At 38.9% G+C, this 21,486-nt stretch overlaps 1 protein-coding gene across 1 annotated transcript; it reads right to left on the reverse strand.

The window, feature by feature from the left end:
* Positions 1-3,211: 3,211 nt before the first annotated feature.
* On the reverse strand, positions 3,212-20,203 carry LOC126389903 (polyunsaturated fatty acid lipoxygenase ALOX15B-like). The gene is made up of 14 exons (XM_050043864.1): positions 20,051-20,203; positions 19,399-19,669; positions 11,914-11,941; positions 11,499-11,621; positions 11,285-11,388; positions 8,498-8,664; positions 8,194-8,337; positions 7,697-7,900; positions 7,396-7,482; positions 7,105-7,274; positions 6,008-6,129; positions 5,762-5,862; positions 4,636-4,806; positions 3,212-4,412 (listed from the first exon to the last, which is right to left on the reverse strand). Exons 1-14 carry the CDS (start codon positions 20,201-20,203, stop codon positions 4,233-4,235), a joined length of 2,025 nt encoding a protein of 674 aa, XP_049899821.1. The 3' UTR covers positions 3,212-4,232.
* Positions 20,204-21,486: the final 1,283 nt, after the last annotated feature.

Here is a 21,486-nt window from a genome sequence, read left to right on the forward strand (position 1 = left end):
AGACATTCTTCAGTTTTACTCATGTAGTACTTGATACACTATTTAAACATTACCAAGCTTCAAGGAAGGAAGTCAAATGTGTGAAAAAAATCAACAGGTTTCATCGCTGCAGTCATACTGTAGCTACAATTAGTTTTGTTTGTTTGTGTGCGTGTGTGTGTGTGTGTGTGTGTGTGTGTGTGTACTTATACATGCTACACAGTGGGGACCACAAAACATATTTTAGCAACAGAGTAAGGACATTTTTGCAAAGTGAGAACATTTGAGCTGGTCCTCATTTTTTCAAAAGCCTGTTTGAGGGTTAAGACTTGGTTTTAAGGTTCATGTTAGAATTAGCTTTAGGGCAGGGGTAGGGAAAGGGTTAGGCATTTAGTTGTGATGGTTAAGGTCAGGGTAAGGGGCAAGGGAATGCATTAATGCATTATGTCAATGACGGTTGTCAAAAAAAAAGTACAAGCGTGTGTGTGTATGTGTGTGTATGTGTGTGTGTGTGTGTGTGTGTGTGTGTGTGTGTGTGTGGTCAGACCAGTGAAGGGAGTGACATTTCATCAAAGTGCACTCAGTGTTTTCTGAGGAAGAGGGGGTTCACATAGGTGCAGCCATGGATCAATACCACCACCCACCCCTTTCTCATACAGCAATCACTTGGGCACATAGCAGATGGGGCATTGTGTAACATTGTGTGTTTCAAAGTTTGTTCTGAGGGTTCATCTGTTCCTCCACTGACTACAATTTCAACCAGGAGACACAGAAGAATGAAATAACGATGAAGTTTAATGGGGAATATAAGTGTACAGATTTACAGATGATTTGTGCTGTTAAGATTTAACAAAAGTCTTTTGCACTTAGACACCAGAGGGAGATTATTTGTGATCTGGACGGCAGTAAGATAAACCCCCCTATGGAGTCTAGACACTGGTGGAGGAGGTGGTAGTGGATGACTTTGGTTGATGACTGATGAGATGGATAGAGGCTGCATCCGAGAAGACTAGGTGGTAGACTAAGCATGCAGCAAAGGACTGCGGACAGATAAAGAACCATATTTTAAATGTGGAGCAGTAAGATGATATGCTGACGGAGAGATCGATTGACAGCCCCAAATACTGACAGACAGAGATTGACAGTGAGCATGCGTGCAAGGAGTGAATGGCAGGATGAGAAAGAAAGTTACAGCCTGAGCATGAAAAAGTATTATCTCCCTGACTGAACTTTTGCCAGAGCTTTATTTCTGCCAAAACTGATGCCCTGAAACATCAGCTCACCTCAACCACTATGAATGAAATGTGCAACACTGCCACCTACTGAATAAAACGTGTTACCATATGAGTTAGTATGCCAGATAAGATTGTCATTGTGTTCTGAATCTCATACTTTTTCTTTTTCTTTTTTTACTTAAGGGTGCTTTCACACCTGCCCTATTCGGTTCAATTGAACTCAAGTTTGTTTGGCCCCTAAGTGCGGTTCATTTGGGCAGGTGTGAACACAGTAGTCGCACTTGGGTGCGCACCAAAACAACTGGACTGAGACCTACTTAAAGAGGTGGTCTTGGTCAAATGAACTCTGGTGCGGTTCGTTCGTGGTGAGAACGTGTTCCGACCTCAATCTGAACCAACTGCAGTCACATGACACATTGTTTGGGTTAAACATGAGCATGTTACAGTCCTGGAGGATTATTAATGTGCACCTCCTCCTGTACTGCCTTAATATGCACATTCAGCACATCCAATGCATCAAAACATTGTTTTCTAGTTGGAGCCGCGCCTCGTTTTCAAACTGTATGGTTTGCCTGAAATGAACAATGACAGCAATATAGTCCACCATGACCAGCGCTAAAATCAACCTGTGTAGTTGTCCCTCCATTGTGACATTAGAAAGTGTCACATTTATCTTGCAAGTGTACTCTTCTTCAATGTTTTGTTTATTTCCTGGATTTTTCCTACATGGAAATTTGACCCATAAAGGCAATTTATCTGGTCTGACTATCTGGTTTAACCAACTCTAGGCAATCATGCAACGTTTAAACAAAATTAGTCCCTGATTCGGACCAAGCAAGCGAACTGTAGGTCTGAAAGAACCCTTAGTAAAAGTAAATTTATCAGTCTAAAAATACTTGATTACAAGAATAGGTCCTGCATTCAAAATATTACGTGATTAAAAGTTTAGAAGTATTATCAGCAAAATGTACTTAAAGTATAAAAAGTAAAAAGTACTCTTGCAGAATGGCACCTTTCAAAGTATCATAACCACAGGAAGATTATTTCTATAAACACGGTTTCTTAGGCTATGGTAAAATATGTGATTCTGTTTGCATGTAAAAGTATTTTAATGTTGTAATTTTTCAGTGTGGAGCCAATTTTAGATACTTTGTGTACTACTGGGTAGATAAGTAGTGTAGTAGTAAATTTAATAGTAGTACATGTAATGGAGTAAAAACTACAGTATGGCAAAGGTAGAGCTATTTGAAGCTTCGAATGGGTCGATTGGGTTCTGGACAGTGGCATAGTGGCTGATGAGGTGTGCACTATGGGGTAGATGGGTAGGTTACCAAAGAGGAGGAGGGTAGACTGTCCTATATATTCCACTGACTTTTTGACTGATAGATGGGTATACTGTGAACAGAGAAAAAGAAGTGGGTATCCCCTGTATACTTGCATATATCCTTAACTACAACACTGGATCTGGAGGTGTGGTCACAGTATTTGCACAGGCTTTACATAGGGGCCTAGTGTTATATCTTTACATGGGGCCTCCAACCCCTGGTGGCGCCCCTGATTACGTCACTTATTTTCAATCACAATAGGAATTATTATTATTATTTTAATGAAATATTGACGAACAATGTGTCAACCAGGTGCTAAACAAATAAAAAGTGCACCACCCTCTTTACCAACGTTACTACTTCAAATAAAAGCACCAGCCTTTACCATTTACAGTTTGGTCAGCAAATTATCAGTGTATCAGCCCAGTCATGCTAATAACAACCATGAAGCAAAATAGTGTCAGTTTATTACTCACTGACTCTCTCTTCTTCCCACTTTTCAATTCTCTCCTTGTGAGACTCAGAATCTTTATTGGTCCATCTATTCATAAATACAGTTTTGTTTTTGAGTGCCCCCTCCACTAAATGATAAATGATCTCTCAGACGCCTCATGTGTAGACTTAACCAGTACTTTATTTAAGTTTACAGTAGACCTTAGTGACAGTAGAAAGTATTGATCAAAAATCACCACCCAGAGAAAGTATTAAATGGATTAATTCACACACACAGATTAACATTTCATGCCACATCATAACAAAAAAGAGAAAATTTCTATAATATGAAGATGTGCCGAATATAGGGACAGTTAATTAAGAACTGTCATCTGAATGTGCTAAATCAAATGTGTTTGGCACTGTGTTTAATTTGGGCTTTGCTGTGATTATCCAATGACAAATCAGCCAAATTATTTTTACATTAATTTGCACCATGTTTGTTTTCCCTTCTACAGCAGATGCAGATTGTCACATTTTGTTTGTGGATGATACATGTGTTTATACTGGAACTTGTCAATGCAGCAGCTTCACTTATTGTATTCAACTTTTCTAACTGAGGGAAATTGTTTTTATAAAAAGTGTAAAACAAGGATAAGGACAGAAAGAAGCACCTCCCTCATGGAACACAGGATCATTGAAGCAACGCCTCTTTCTGTGGTTACAGGAACCTCCTGTCCTCTATGAAACTGAGCTTACTTTGTTCTGAGTGACAAGTACTTGTTTTTCACACGAGATGAAAGAGACAGTTCACTTAAAAGTTTTGTCCTCTAGTACTCGCCTATTTTTCTAACATACAGATACAGAGCATGCAGTAAATCAAGCAAAACATAGGTACCTACATTTATTTATACTTCATTATGACAATGAGTCATAAGGCACAGTTTGCTTCTAAAGTGTTACAATCTTAATGCAAAATAATATTTTTCCCCACAGTAACTGAGTTTGATAAGAGACCCTGTATATTCACCGACATACTAAGAAGATTTAAGATGTAGATTATGATTTAAAACCACATTTTCCCCACAGTTAAATCAGTTAGGTTATATAAAAATCACAGATATATAAAATGATCACATGAGGTAGCTTCCTTCCACCATAGTATCAGTTAAAAACAAAACATGCAGTTTTTCCGTTTATCACTTTTGTTAATATGAAGCTGAATTTGGCCAACAGCTCAGGAGGTCATACCATCTGACATTCAAATGGCCACACTATTTTCTATCTTCTCTGGATCCATGTATGTGTATGGCACCTCCAGACTCATGTTTCTGATTTTGATGCGTGCGCTTAACGCTTGAAGCTCTCCTTGAAAAGCTGTTACATGGCTGGAGGGAATCTCATGACTGTGATGCTTCTCCAGGGACTTGCCAAGACCAACCTGATGAAATAAATGATTAATTACATTTTATCAATAACATTTAAATGTTGTCAAGCATATACTATTGGCACTATAATGCACAGCTGTAAGTAGTGAGCAGGACTGTTTTTCACATTGACTGGAAGAGGGCGTTTTGGTCTGATGATGCATTAACCTGCGATACAAAACTGGAAGAAAATTTTGATTGATGTCATTTGAATTTCATGAGGTTTTGTTCACTTACAAAGTCAAAGGATGGTTTGCTGAGTAACCATATGGAAGCCATTGCATTGGCTGACGTGCCCATGTCAGGTAATGTCTGCAGCATCGTGGCCTCGCTTGTTTTCCCCTTTTTGGTTGGTGGAGGAAGCTGCAGGCTGGTGGGAGTGTTGGGCATCCAGCCTCCATAGTCATACTGCAATGATTGAATGATTGGCAGATAACTGATTAAGACTCACTCACAGCATAGCACTGGTATCATGGTGATACAATTATTGTTCAAAATGTGCTTTAAAAGCTGCATGTTTTAACCATGTTTGTGGCGTGTATTTCAACAACTCCTGGATGTGTTGCCATGAAATTTGGATTGGAACCAAAATTTGTACAAACATTCATGGTCCCCAGAGGATGAATCTCAATGACTTAAGTGATCTCCTAACTTTTCCTCTAGCGCCACCATGAGGTTAACATTTGTGATTTTGAGCCAAATGTCATGACAACTTTCTGCATGTGCCCATGTGTACATTTATCTATTTATTTTAGGATTTTGTACAGTTGGGAGTTCTGGATTAGCAGAGCCAGTCAATCATCTCCCATTCTTCTGCCAATCACAGTAATGCATGGCACATGGATGGTCAATGCTGGCTGGTGCAGCAGAGGAAGGGGGGGCAGGTGTGGCTGTAATCTCTGTTGTTGTTGAGTGAGAGCGCTGTTTTCTATGAGACATTGCGACACACCTGTAATTTTTCTCTGCACTGCTTTAAGTGGTTTAATAAACTGATCAATTCAAGAACTTTTGTCTCTAACTCATGGTGAAACATTACAGTGAGCATGTGTATGCAGAACTGTCAATAAATGAATCACAGAATCCAAAGTTTCCAGCTCTCTGGACATGAGTTTACTTTTAGCTGAAGACAAGTTCACCCATTCAACCTTCAGTGGCTTATTTAGATATATTTGTTTAGCTGAAAGCCACTACAGTTATGATTAAATTATATTGACCATGATGGCTGGCTGTTTGGCTGTATAGACCCTTGTTTATGTCACCTATCTCTCTCCAGTCCAGAAAAAAAAACTGCAGATATCATGAACCAATTCTACAATAATAGCAACATTATAATTGATCATCCCGGTAAATTAAAAAGCTTCACCTGTCCAGTGTTCACAGCAGAGTGTTGTGCTGAGCAAGTGAAGATCACCATGGTGACAAACTTGACCAACTCTTCCACGGTGGTAAAGCGCTGTGGAATTCCTGAGAATTAGAGGAAATAAACTGCATGAATTAAAGTTGCCTAGATGATTTAAGTTTGATTTATCTTTGCAATATGAACATGGTATATTAAATATAAATGTCCACATCTCTCATCATTAATATTGAGCTTTTCTTTTAAGCCCACCTGTGCCTTCTTGGGAAAGGAATCCGTGTTCAAAAATGTCCCCAATCCACCTCTGCAGTTCCTCGTCTTCCTTGACCGCATCATTATTCTTGTAGTAGAAGCCGAGCACTCCCTGCACAAACCTTTGAGGAATATGAATAAGTTCTGTAAAACACATTCTTAGTAGATATTTTTCATACATACTGCAGTAGTAAAGCATAACTCTTTTGTGAGGCAATTTATTGCCCATCTCTTTAGTACGATCAGTTCTGTTCTTTTTAAGAATTTGGTGCAATATATGACAACGTTTGTTGAGAGTTAGATAAGAAGATCGATACACCTCTCATATTTGTGCATTAAATATAAGCTACAGCTGGGTGGAAATTAGTTTAGCTTAGCATAAAGACTGCAAGTGGAGGGAAGTGATTAGTCTGGCTGGCTTCAGAGTTCTAATAGATGCCTACTAGCACCTCTAAATTTTAGTAATTGTAAGAACAAAAGCTAGCTCATAGGGCTCTAGGGAGGATAAGGATATCAGGATATTAGGAAACCATGTTGTGTATGATCACTTGCTCAAACAGCAAATTGTTTTTGCATAAACAATATGTATTGTATCCCTAATTCTAACTGCCGCTCTGTACGGTAAATTGTTTGACATGCATTTCCAGTATACTGGGGGGAAAAAACAGCCTCAGGCAACTGTAAGTCATCTCCTGATCAGCTGTTGAAAGATCAGTCTAGGCTCTCTCTATAGGATGGCCCAGCAGCAAGGCATTATTTACAAGAGCACAAAGCACAATTTGGGGAAGAACTCAGTGGAATAAAATAAAATCTCTAATCCTACATTTGTATTCTCAGGGTGCTTTCCTGGTAAAGACTTCCTCTCCCTGTTGGAGCGGTCTCTTTAACACAGATCTGATACCTCTGTGCTTTTTTTTTTTTTTTTTTTTTACTTTGGTGTACTTCAGGGCCTTTAAATGCACTCTAACTAAGCCTGATATGGTGTAGGTTTTTTGTAGTGTTTAGCATGGCAGCTACACTTCACTCATATGTCCATGATTTTGTACCAATATTATATATTCATTAAGAGAATGCAGAATCAAAAGTGACTGTAATACCTGTGGATGATATCCCAAAGCCTGAGTCCATCATCCCTGTAGTAGAAGTTCGGCACGTCCTCCAGCCCACGCTCAGCGATGTCGTCTGGTAAGCAGAGGGAGCTGTAGGTCACTGAGGACAGTGATCTCTGCATCAGTGTCACCATACCCTCTCCACCAGAGGATGCAAACTAGCAGACAGTCAAATATGTAAGGAGTAAAGTTAGAGACAAATACTGTGCATGATATTGATGGAAAAAAAAAAAAAAAAAAGATTGTTTATGTCGACTGAGTACATCGGTCTTTTTGTACCTTTGTGAAAACTCCAGTCTCGGATATCAAACCATCTCTCGCCAAGAAGTTGATATGCAGAGTGTAGCGGGTGTGAGGTACAAGGACCTGAGAGAATGAGGGAACTCTGTTAGTAACACTATTACATGTTAACCAAGTCAGTAATCTTGATGCTTCTATACTGTTTAACATTGAGAAATAGTCACACACACTAAAACATTATGATTCTTCAACTTTGGATGATACAAAAATCAGCAACTGGGAAAAACTACAACATAGAAAAATACAACTACAGTAGGTTCAGTATTCTCCCCTCAGTTACCTTGTACAGTGGATGTTTCCTGTCCATGTTGCGCAGCAGTGACACTGCAAACACTTCAGCCAGCAGATGAGTGCGCAGCAGGTGAGAGTTGACTTGATGCTCGTTGAAATCTGCACTTCTCACAAAAATCTTGGCCGTCAACCAGTCGTACTCAGAATCAGTAGGAAGGAAGATGGGGTTGTCTTCTGCTGGAGTCTGCTTCAGCTGCAGGAGAAGGAAGGAAGTGTGGTTCAGCCAATCTATATCCAATACCAGTACTGGTCAATAATATTTACAGTTTTTCTGTAATTGGATGTTAGTCTATTAACTACAGGTTTCATATTCTGTTGACCCTTTGAGGGGAAATTTTTTTGAATGACTAAAACTCAGGCTGGAAGAAATGAACGGCATTTCCCTGTCGAGAGAATTCATAGCTGCCATGTAGATACTAGCCATGGGAGCTGGTACTTGCATAGATCACAGTATCTTGCTTCAAGAACACTTATGGAAAGTCTCACCTGAATAGCAACTGGCATCAGCTTGTTATCAGGTGTTTTGTGGAGCAGGACGAGGGGAGCCATCAAGTACTGCTTCTTCCCATGGATGGTGTTTGCTTTCAGTCCATCCAAACGCTTGTAGTCACACAGGAATATGTTGCCTTCCTGTTGTGGTGAGGAAATCATTTTACTCACACACATACAGTGTGGGCGTTACATATACTGACTAAACATGTAGTGCAACATGCAATCCCAAATGTAAAGCATCATGGGGCAAAACATGATCTTTTCTATTGCTAAGATCTATCAATGTCATGACAATCACCTCCATTTCATTTTCCAAGCTGAACTGACCACTGGGGAAGACCATGTCGTCAGTGACAGGAAAGTTATCAGGCAGAGCTGAACAGCGTCGGATCAACACGGGGTTGACGCCATTTAGAAACTGGTAGGCAAAAAGAGCATCCTCCTTCCAGTGTTTCTGGACATAGTCTGGAAAAAGAATAGAGTTGAACTTCATTGAGTTTCAAGCTAGAAAATCGTACTGTTATCAGCTTAACTGTACCTGTACACTACATGTGAAAGTTAAAGTGAATCAGACATGATCTTGATTATATCCAATTCAATACAATTACTCATCAATAAAAAAACTGAAAAAATAATAGTAAACTATAAAAGGCATGGACGCTTACAGTTGCCTCTCTGTCAGCTCCACTAAACTGTGTCAAATTTGTGCTAAATTTGAGCTCTTTTTCAACTTTGCAAGTCTTGATGGTGCTTTTTGTGGTTGGCTTTGGATGGTGGCAGCATGTGGCTGCGAGTCACTCATCTGGACGAGGAAATCAAATCACTGGTATGTAAATTCTCCTCCTGCTGACTTCTGTTAGCCAGCTGCTAGCTAGCTTGGTCAAGGTTTTCAAATGTAAATATCAGTAAACATCGAGGAAAAATAAGGAAGCATGAGCACCAGCTGAAATGGCATCCTGCTAGCTTGACAAACGTTGGAAATAAACTGGATGACCGCCAAGTCTTTATTTTATTTATCAGTCATTATGTTATTATGGTGCCTCTACGGGGGCATGGGGGACAAAAAAATAATAAATATAATACATAAATATGATGGAGGAGAAACAAATAAATTTGTGTTCTCCAGGGAAACTTCTGAATACTCTCACAAAACGTTTGCATTCTCCTGAGAAATATTTTGAGTCTCCATGTGCACCTGTTGCAGCAGTGCAACCTGCAAATGTGTAGGTAAAAATAGCCTTGATCAGCAGGTGTGGTAAATATTAAATACCCTCTCAGCTAGTCTCATCACTGATCTCATAGTTTTTAAACAGCTGTACCACACAAAACCATTTGCTGTTGACCTTCATTAAACCACCCTAAAAATGACACCAGGCACCTACAATACAGACTGCAGACAGACAGCACTGCCATCTGGGAGTGTTGTTGCCATGTGGAGGTTTGCTTGGGCTAAAAAAGTGTGTGTGAGTGGAGCGTGAAGCATCCACATATATGCCAGGCCCCATAGTTTCCCAGCAGAACAATGCATTGTAACAGGATAATCAATGTTATTCATTTCACCAGGCTGTCAGTGGTTTCAATGTTTTGGCTGATCGGTGTATGCTGCTGTATTTCCCTCCTTGCTTACTTCTGGTTTTATCAAACTTTTCAACCCAGTGCTTTCCTATGGTTTTTGTGAGGAAAATTTGATCTGGGTTAATGTTGAGGTTTCCGATCATAGGACTGTGCTCTTCCATGTTCCACTCCTCTCCCCCTGACCCATATCCATCCATCCATCCATCCATCCATCCATCCATCCATCTTCTAACCGCTTCATCCTCTTGAGGGTCGCATGGAGGGCTGGAGCCTATCCCAGCTGACACTGGACGAGAGGCAGGGTACACCCTGGACAGGTCGCCAGACTATCGCAGGGCTGACACATAAGGCCCATTTCCACCGCAGGAACTTCGGGGTAATTTTACGGGGCCGGGGCTGTTGGTGCGTGTCTCCACCGCAGGAACCACCCCTGAAGGACAGATTTCAAGAACTTTTACAGGGGCTAAACAAGTCCCTGCCTCGGAGTAGGTACTCAGAACGGCCCCGAAAGACTCCTGGCTGGGGCTTGGGGATTACTTGGTGCTGATTGGATATACTCAAGGCGGGATGTGACGTGAACAGAAAGCAACAAAATAGCCGGCATTTTTAAAACTCAGCAGACAAGGGTTAGCTCGTTCATATAGCTTCCGCCACCATGTAAAAAAACTCAGTAAATGGCCCGTGGAAAAAATATTTTTCCCAGCGGATATCTTAGTTACAACATGATTGAGCAGCTCAATCATGTATTTTTTTAAATAATATTTTTTAAAATAAATACCACACACATCAACACAAAACAGTTTTGTGCTGATATGTGTGGTATTTTTTCAGTTTTGGGAAATCACGATGTCTAGAGAGCATCAGCTGACAGGGACAGCTAAAAGCAGCAGCAAAGCTAACATCAGGACGTCATCTGTTTAAAGCCTCCCGTTGTCGGATACGACATGAAACTACTCCAGTTAGCTCAATCATGTTGTAACTCTCACTTTGTGAGTTATTACAGACACCGCTATCGGCTATCGGCTAACAGCTAACGGCATCCCTACGTCGCCCCGGTCAAAATGGTCGCGCAACGATTACGTCACATCCAGAGCCTGTAACTTTACAGGAACCTTCCTCGTACTCCGCTCTCTCAGTGGAGACACGGTGGTTGAGAGGACGTTCCTGTAGTAGTTCCTGCCCCCCAAATTGTACCAGGAAATTCTTCAGTGGTAACGGGCCTATAGAGACAGACAACCATTCACACTCACATTCACACCTATGGACAATTTAGAGTTATCAATAAACCTAATCCCCAATCTGCATGTCTTTGGACTGCGGGAGGAAGCCGGAGTGCCTGGGAGAACCCACGCTGACACGGGGAGAACATGCAAACTCCGCACAGAAGGGCTCCCACACCCGGGATTGAACCGGGAACCCTCTTGCTATGAGGCGACAGTGCTAACCACCACACCCCCATACCCACGACACATACTAAGTATTCCATTAAATCACGATGATAGCACAGTACCTGATATGTCAGTCCGTTTGCAACAGAACACCCCCTTGATGGCATCAATATCAAGCCAGTTCTCCCTGGAATCAGCCAGACCTTTCAGGTATAGCTCAGCCAGCCTAGAAAATAAAAGCAAAAAGTATGTTTACTTGGAAGACTTAAATTTGTTTGATGGGACATACATAGTCACATATATAAACAGATATATGACAGAATTTGAGGACTATACCCAAAAGCTGCAGTGAGCTTAAACTCTGCATCCTTGGTGAAGGAGAACTGTACCTCAGAAGGCAGATCAGAGAGGTCTTCTGCCTTCATGCAGTGGGGTATTCCCTCTGCATGCTCATGCCAGCTGGGAAAAATTAAGAAGAGCAGAGTGGTGAGGAACAACAGACAGTCGAGATATCTGCGTGTGCTGTTTTAGGTCAGAGTATACAAGCAGTACTTTACACCTAGTCATGTAATTAACATTGCAATTCTGCAACTTATAGTATAATAGAGTTGAATATACCCTGGCAGGTGTAACAACATTTTATATGGCAGTTAGTTTATCATTATAGGTCATGAATATAATTAACCAAAGGTGGTCGACGTTTGGATGCACGTTATGCAAGTTAAAATGTGAATAAGGTCTGAGCACTCACCGATAGTCTCTCTCTCGCTGATTCTGGTCTGGCAGCCCCCAGAACCAGCTGGAAAAAGGCAAAGTCCCAGACTTTATTGTAGCTAGAAAAAAACACAACAAGGTTTAAAATTCTTTGTAAAGTATGCTGGAATTAATTTACTCCAGTCCAAGCAGTCCAGTTTGCAACTTCTGTCTGTCTTTTATGTTGTCTGTGATCAGTGAACACTGTACAGGATGCCAGACAAGTTTCTACAAACCTATTGGCTTCCCAAAGCGATTCTCCTGGACTTCCAGACTCTCTTGGTGAATAGATATTTCGTCTAGCTCAAACACAAAAAGAAGCAAAAAACAATTATGAGAAATACAGAAATTTAATTAAGAAGTATTATGTGCTCACATACATATAAGCATTTTCACACTATTGAAGCAATATAGGTGTAACACTCAAGGAACATGGAGAGTGTTTAACAGCATAATTAAAGCGAGCACTGGGACAAGTCAAATTATTTTGTTAAGATCACAATGCGATTATAAATAAAGCAAAAGAAATTGCCTGTAAATGTATTGATTATACATATGTAAACATTAGATACAATTTAGCAAAAAATGAAAATGGTGTGGTAAGTTATTGCTCAAAATGACATCTACATCTTTATTCTGTGTGTAGATGAAAAGGAAATACTTGACTTTAAAAACATATTTTTTAAAAAGTCCACTGATCAGTAGTAAAGAAAAATATTATCAATTGGAATGAATCCACTGGCACATAAATTCCACAAATTTAAAAATCAATAAATCATATTAAAACAGAGTATCCACCCATCCACTTTAAAAAATAAATTACTGGGAATTATAATTGATCAGAAATATGTTGCAATCCACACAAACATAATGTAAAAACAAAAATGTCTTAAACCACTGCAATATATGTATATCTTGAATAAGAACTCATTATATATAATCTATGGTTCTGTGATAGTTAAATACATTACCTACTGTGTGGATGTATGGGCAAACACATACAAAACCAACACTAATTCAATGATGTATATTTCAAATATTTTTTTATAACTTTTTTTTTTCTTCTATATTTGATGTATAGTTGTATATTTTTTGTATATTGTATATTCTGTATATTCCACTTCTTGCCTAAATTTGAGTACTTATGTCAATTCTGGTACACTGAGAGAAAGTCAAATTTCTTGTATGCACACACTTGGCGAATAAAGCTGATTCTGATTCTGATTCTAATATAGAGGAAAGCGATGAGGTTACCAAATTATTTTACAATTCAACAAATGCACGAATTATTAACCTACATGCTTCAAAATGTTGTGAACTAGTAAACCTAAAACTGCACAGATAATTTACAAAGCAAAAAATCTGTTGCTTCCTAACTGTATCCAGTGGTGGTTTGAAATTTAAGGGAATAGGTATGTTTGAAAAAAGAAAAAAAACAAGGACAAATTTAATATCTGTCAAAAGGGTTAACTTAGGGAATGATTGTGACAGGGAATAAGATGGTAAATATATAAAATGGAGGTATGATTTTTATTGTTGTGTGTGAGACTGTTCAGAACTTTGTGTGTATAGCCTAAATCTAGTTGTGAAAGTGTTGCTTATTTTTTTAATACAATATGTAAGAAGGGTAGGTTTAATTAGCTGAGGCTTCACCCTACATGTTTTCTGTCAATATGTTTTGTTTGCCTATTCATTTTATCACTTTATTGTCATTATTATTATTTTATGTGCATTATTTTTGGAAAATTGTTACTAGAGTCTGTGGTTGAGAGACCTTAAAGAAAACATGTTGGAATTAATTAACTCCAGCCTCCTTCCAGTCTAGCTTCCAGAACTTGTCTTTTATGTCTTCTGTGGTCAGTGAACAGCGTACAGGATGTCAGACGAGCAAATTTGCACAAACCTGTTCCCTCTCTGAAGCGAGGCACCTCACTGTCAGTGTTGCGGCAATAGATGTAAAAGTTGTAGGTGTCTCCTGCAGGGGAAGAGAAACCAATGTCTGGATTTCAGAGGGGCTGTTTGTCTGGCTCTATCAGGAGCACATTTTAAATTGAAAAACAAAAGTCAGAAAGCAAACACAAGGTGTATAAAAATCTATAAGTATTATGAGATCTAATAAGAAGAAGCATCATAACAGTCTATTGGACCAGTATCAGAGTAACTCTATGGAGAGTGCTTAAACACTAATCCAATTTTCACAGTATAGGAAAACTCTAAGAACTATAAAACACTTACCTTTGCATGTTTCTGTATATTTTTAAACACTTGCCCTCTGTTTTTAACCTATTTTAACCCCACACATGCATCATCATATCAGTTTCTTTAATTCAATTGAAGACTTATTATAGGATCTTTTACCATAGTTCAGAAGATTTATGATTAAACATACTTAATAATAGATTTGTTTATTCATTTATTGACGTGTTCATGGACCTACTTATCTATTTACTTATCTCATAAATCTCATCGGCAGTCGCCAGGTTATTTCTCCAGAGACCCTGGATGACGGGAGAATCGTTGATAAATAACAGAGTTCCTGTTGCCCCACATGTGCTGTGGCCAAGTGCCCTGAGATTTTATCCAAAATTTTAAATCATTGTAATGTTCATGGGGCTCTTCTAACGCCTATCGGGACTCCTAAAGGGACATTTTTAGGTATTTCCATACTACTAGTCCCCGAGAGCCAATGCCCCTCGGAACACTCTTCTCATAGCGCTGTGTTTACGAGAATGGGACAGATGGAGAGTCACAGTTGCCTTGACCTTTGACCACCAAATTCCAATCAGTTCATCTTTGAGTCCGAGTGGACGTTTTTGCCAAATTTGAAGAAGTTCCTTCGAGGTGTTCTTGAGATATTGTGTTCACAAGAATAACAAAGTCACAGTGACCTTGACCTTTGACCTATGACCACCAAAATCTGAACACTTCATCACTGAATCCAAGTTAACATTGGTGCCAAATTTGAAGAAATTCTTTCAAAGCGTTCTTCAGATATTGCATTCACGAGATGGGGATGGACACATGACCAACCCAAAAACATAAGGCCTCCAGCCATGGCTGCTGCTGACATGGAGGTATAACGACTCAGTATTATAAGCTTCAGCCTACACCTTTTAAGACAGTACTTTTTGTTTCCCTTGTAATTTTAATGCCTTTTTGTTATTTATTCTCTTGGGCATTTATTTTGTTAAATTGTTTATAATAATTGTTGATAAGACTGAAATCAATAACTGCCTACTGCCACTACAAAGACAATGCTTTGAAGCTTGACAAACCCCAACAAGTTTAAAATACACTGAAATGAATTTACTCCAGCCTCCTCATGGTCCATCTTGCAGATATTGTCTTTCTTCTGTGGTCAGTGAACAGCGTACAGGATGTCAGACAAGCAAATTTGCACAAACCTGTTCCCTCTCTGAAGCGGGGCACCTCACTGTCAGTGTTGCGGCAATAGATGTAAAAGTTGTAGGTGTCTCCTGCAGGGGAAGAGAACCCAATGTTTGGCTTTCGGATGGGCTGTTTGTCTGGATCTATCAGGAACAGATATTCACAACATAGAACAAAGAGACAGTTAACAAATATGAGATATAAAAATAAATGATTAAGTATTGTGAGATCTTATAAGAGGCAGCATCATCACAAACTACTGAAGCAGTATAAGAGTAACACTCAAGGAACACCAACCTGTTCTCCTCAAGGAACACCAACCTGTTCTCACTCCAACTCGTCCCAACTTTTTTGTAACGTGTTTCAGGCATCATATTCGGAATGAGTGTGTGTTTACGAAAAACTAAAACGTATCAGTATACATGTTAAATATCTTGTCTTTGTACTGTATTCAAATGAATATATAGTCAAAAAAGATTTTCAAATCATTGCATTCGGCTTTCGTTTACGTCTTACACAGTCCCAACTTCTTTGGAATGGGGGTTGTTAATGCTTTAAAATATTGTGGTTTATCTTAAAATTTTCTTGGATATTGTACAAGCACAAAATCATTTGCTGCCTAACTATATTCAAAGATGCTTTGAAATTAGAGAACTGGAATTGGAATTAATTTACTCCAGCCTGCTGATAGTGCAGCTTGCAGAACGTGTCTTTCCTCTGTGGTCAGTGAACAGCCTACAAGATGTCAGACAAGCGCATTTGCACAAACCTGTTCCCCCTCCGAAGCGAGGCACTTTTCTGTCAGTTTGCCGGCGGTCACTGGGAAAGTTGGAGGTGCCTCCCTCAGGGGGAGGGATCCCCGTGTCCAGTTTTTCGAAGGGCCGCTTGCCTGGCTCTTTCAAGGACAATTTTCAAAAGAAAGAACAACATATATGAAAATAAATAAATTATTATTATTATTATTATGATTTGTTGTTATATTGTACTAATTATTATTATAATTATTATGAGATCTGGTAAGAAGGAGCATTATCACAAACTATAGGAGCAGTGTAGGAGGAGCACTCAAGGAACACCTACAGCATGATTAAGAAAGGTACTGAAAAGCAGATAATTCAAATTACTTTGTAAAGATAACAATATAAAAATAAATAAATCAAAGAAAAAGCCAATAAATGTAATGATTATTTTCTAAATGTTGAAAACAATTTAGCAAATGAGATTGTGTAGCTGAGAAATAAGGATGGTGTAGCTGAAGACACTGTCCATAAAGCCTCCTATTATATCTTCATGAGAGGTGTTGATTGATAAGGACATACATGAAATTATTAAACAATTTAACATCAAAAAGTTCACTGACTGGACTGAAATTAATATGTTGTTAGTAAAAAAATACTAATAATACAGTCAGACCACTGATACATACATTTCACAAATTTAAAAATCAATCAATTGTGTAAAACAGAAAGAATGTCTAAAAATAAATGACAATTGATCAAAACATATGTTGGAAACCATATGTTAATAATGCAAAAAGTTTAAAACTATTGTAATATTGTGTAAAACTAAGGATATCTTGAATCAGGACTCACTAGTATGAATTTACGGAATCAAGAGTAAAGACAAAAGAACAAATAGATGTATGTCTGTAGGAATGGCATTGAAGCAGCAAGAAATTAAGGATGTACTTCACTTTGCAAACTTTGAGATGAAAAAAAGATTTAAAATAAGAAACATATATACATACATATTGCACAATTATGTAAGTATGAATATAACGTGTGTAAAAATTAGGCTTCGAATAACATATCAGTTATGTGTTATGTTATGACACTTGTTTCATGGCACTTGATGGTTACAGCATACGACACAACACCACTTCATCCTGTTAAAACAACATTCACAACTTGGATTAATTTTTATGAAAAGCACTTTCGATTCTTTTGATCGGTGGACCCTTATGGACTAAAGAAATATAAATAACTTACTGAGTAATCAAGGAAAAGACACATATTCTGACTTTCTGACAGCTACAGAGGGAGAGAGTCACCTCGTGTTTTTTGTCATGCTTATAAATCTGAATGATTTACAGACTTCTCTGGTGCTCATGGTTTCAGTAAAATGAACTAAACCGAGCTAACATTTAAACATTTGTATTTGTACGTGCGATCTAAGCAGCTAACTCATGTTAGCTCAAGTGGTTCGTGAACATGTTGGTTTTATACATCCAAAGAACCAGACCAGGCGTCTAATTGAGACGGGCGTTTATTTGTCAAAATGTGTAGATACACGGTGTTAGTGAAAGGGACTGGGCATTTAATTAGGAATAAACTTTTTAAGTGAAGTTTTACGGTATTTAAAAGACAAAGTACAATAAGCTTTACCTTCAGCCCACACCTTTTTGTTTGTTTTTTATGTGTACTCTTTTTGGAAATTGTTATTATAGAGTTTGAAATATATTACTACCACTACTAAAAAGACAATGCCGTGTTTGAACGACTCCCAGACCTTAAAGAAAACATGTTGGCACTAATTTACTCCAGCTGGCTGATAGTGCAGCTTGCAGAACTCGTCTTTCTTTTATGTGTTCTGTGGTCAGTGAACAGCGTACAGGATGTCAGACAAGCAAATTTGCACAAACCTGTTCCCTCACTGAAGCTTGACACCTCGCTGTCAGTTTGCTGGTGATCACCGGGAAAGTTGGAGGTGCCTTCCTCAGGGGGAAGGATCCCCGTGTCCAGTTTTTGGAAGAGCTGCTTGCCTGGCTCTTTCAGGGACAATTGTTAAAAGAAAGAACAACAGAGGCAGAAAACAAATATAAGATATATTAAAATAAATTAATAAGTATTATGAGATCTGGTGGAAGGAGCATTATCACAAACTATTGGAGCAGTGCGGGAGGAGCACACAAGAACACTGACAGTGCTCAACAGCATAGTTAAAAAAGGCACTGGAAAAGCAGACAATTCAAATTACTTTGTAACGATAAAAATAAAGAAATCAAAGACATTGCTAATAAATGTAATAATTACTTTCTACATGTTGAAAACAATTTAAGCAAATGAGATTGTGTAGCTGAGAAATAAGGATGTGTAGCTGAAGACACTGTTTATAAAGACTCCTGTTATATCTTCATAAGGGGTGTTGACGAATATGGACAAACATGACACTGTTACAAAAATTAACAATGAAACTCCAGTGACTGGACTAAAATTTATATGTAGAATATATAGAATGTAAAGTGAAACCATTGACACAGACTGTCCAAAAATGTGAAAATGAATAATGTTAACATAAGAAAGACTTTATGGCGTAATAATTGTTCATAAATTATGTTGGAAACCACCAAATAATGTTAAAAAACAAAGCGTTTTCAGTGATGGTTTGAAATTACAAAGAAGCGTAAGATGTATATTCGTAAATGAATGGCACTTGTATAGCACCTTTCTAGTCTTCTGACCACTCAAAGCACTTTTTACATTACATATCACATTCACTCACTGGTGGCCGAAGCTACCATGCAGGGTGCTGCCTGCTACTCAGATTTTAATGCACTCAGACATTGATGGAACAGCCATTGGAGCAATTTGGGATTCACTGACTTGCTGAAGGATACTTTAACATGCAGACTGGAGGAGCCGGGGCCAGAGCCAGCCAAATGCTTTGATCTTTTTTTATTTAACCTGTGCGTTTGGCTAGTCTTGGCTTTGTATTGATGGATATGCAGCCCAGATACCAGATACAGCAGTTGGCTCATTTAGGAATTGTAATATTGCGGGGCGTCGGTGGCTTTGTGGTAGAGTAGGTGCCCCATGTGCAAGGCTGTTGCCGCAGTGGCCCGGGTTCGACTCCAGCCCATGGCCCTTTGCTGCATGTTCATTTTATTGCCTTGTTGTTATCTATTCTTTTTTGTGTGCATTATTTTTGGGAAATTGCCAAAATGGAACAAAATAAAGTACTACTCCTGCTGAAAAGGACAATACTGTGTTTGAAAGACTCCCAGAGTGTGAAGGAGGAGCTACAACAAGGTTTAAAATTGTTTACAGTATGTTGGAGTTAATTTACTCCAGCCTCCTTATAGTGCAGCTTGCAGGACATGTCTTTCTTTTATCTCTTCTGTGGTCAGTGAACAACATACAGGATGTCAGACAAACACATTTCCACAAACCTATTCCCCCTCTGAAGCGGTGCACCTTGCTGTCAGTGATCCAGCAGTAGAGGGGAAACTTGAAGGTGTCTCCCTCGGGGGATTTCACTTCCACCTTGGTGGGAAACCACTTGTCCGGATTTTGGGAAGGCTGTTTTTCAAGCTCTATCCGGACCAGCTTTCCAATGGAGACAGGGCAGGACACAGTAAAAGTAGACACCTGGAGTAAGGACAGAAATGGTTTGAAAACATTTATATGAGAGATAAAGTGTATCTGGTAACAAAGAACTGAGCTGTAACCCAATGCTTAGTATACAATTACTGAATGTAGAAGGGTGGACAAAGTACAACTTGTGTAGTATGCACAGTATGTACACTGCATAAATTACACTTTTTTGGGGATTTCTTTTTTGTAGGTCATCTTGGTGGCTGTAGAATGAAGAGTTGCACAGCAGCACATATGCTGTCATGGCCCATAGGAGTCTGATTTGGTATGAGTTTACATAACCTTTTCTACTTAGTGAGCCTACAATCTCGTATAGGTAAAAGTTGAGGATGTGTGTTATACATTTAAACACAGAGAGGGATATGTCAGACTTACTGCTCCTCTGATGAAGGATGACTCTCCCTTGGAGCCCATGAGCCTCGTGCGTTCGCTCTCACCATCCTTTCCCACCAGCTTAATGAAGACATGGTCACAAGTGCCGGCATCATCCAGATAGGAAGTGGACACGGTCACTTGATAATCAGCCATTTTCACTCTGGAAAACAGAAGAATCCTGGTGGGGCGAGAATAAAGATAACCAATCTCAGCACTGATTGTGTTAACTGTCACTAGATGAAGTGAAAAAAATTAAAATACTGGTATCACAATGAAAAAAGCATCAGCAAAAAGGTATTATAACACCTGATGTCATATTTGTCTTTTCCCACTGATAATGCATTTCTCACCTGTTGACTGAAGACGAAGTTCGAAGTTTGATGAACTGCTCATTTGATAAAATATTCCTCACTGATTCCTCTTTTTATCTTCACAGTTTTATTCCTCACTGATTCCTCTTTTTATCTTCACAGTTTTGTGGGAGTGTCTGATCAGTAAAAGTTAATAAACTGTGGATATGTTTGAACACTTGCAAAACCACAGAGCGATGACAAACCAGTTCTCCCACTGTTACATGTGAGAACATCACAGTCACTAAAAATATTAGTTCCAGGTAAATGTTCAAACAACAGCAGAAAACATGTTCATTCATACAATTAACCCAAATTTATCTGATTGTTCGTAATTGTAACATGAAAGTAAACTTTTTCTATAATGTGGAAAATACATACAGTAGAATACACAGTAACAGCCATCTAAAGTTGTGGCTTCCAGTCAGAGGCTCTTTGTTTGCCAACCAACTGGCATCCAGTTTTCAGCCATATTTCATTCACATATTTAAACAGCACAAACACTGATTGTACCCCACATTTCACCATAATTACTTTGNATACAGTAGAATACACAGTAACAGCCATCTAAAGTTGTGGCTTCCAGTCAGAGGCTCTTTGTTTGCCAACCAACTGGCATCCAGGTTTCAGCCATATTTCATTCACATATTTTCAACAGCACAAACACTGATTGTACCCCACATTTCACCATAATTACTTTGACAGTATCTTTGACAGACAGTGTCTCATCTATATTATGTATCAACTTGCTTGAGCTCTCCATTTAAGTTTAGATATAAGATGTCAACACTGAGTAAAATATTCAGGATTAGAATCACAGTATCAGAATCAAATATTGAAAGCAAATACTCTTCATGTGCATCATCATCAAACTTCCCCAGAAATGTAGCCTGGAACCAGCAGGTGGTCTGTGGGTGCTCAGGGGCCGGAGGAGTACTGCAGTATTTTACTGAACTAGTTCTGGGGCCGTATTCACAAAGCTTCCGAGCACAAAGAGTTGCTCCTAACGACAAGATTCTAATTCTTGTGACATTTTCTTAGAATTTCCCCTTAAAGTTAAGACTAGGTCCTCAGATCTTATAAGAG

The sequence above is a fragment of the Epinephelus moara genome, chromosome 5 (genome assembly GCF_006386435.1).
Source record: "Epinephelus moara isolate mb chromosome 5, YSFRI_EMoa_1.0, whole genome shotgun sequence".
In the NCBI taxonomy this organism is placed as follows: Eukaryota; Metazoa; Chordata; class Actinopteri; order Perciformes; family Serranidae; genus Epinephelus; species Epinephelus moara.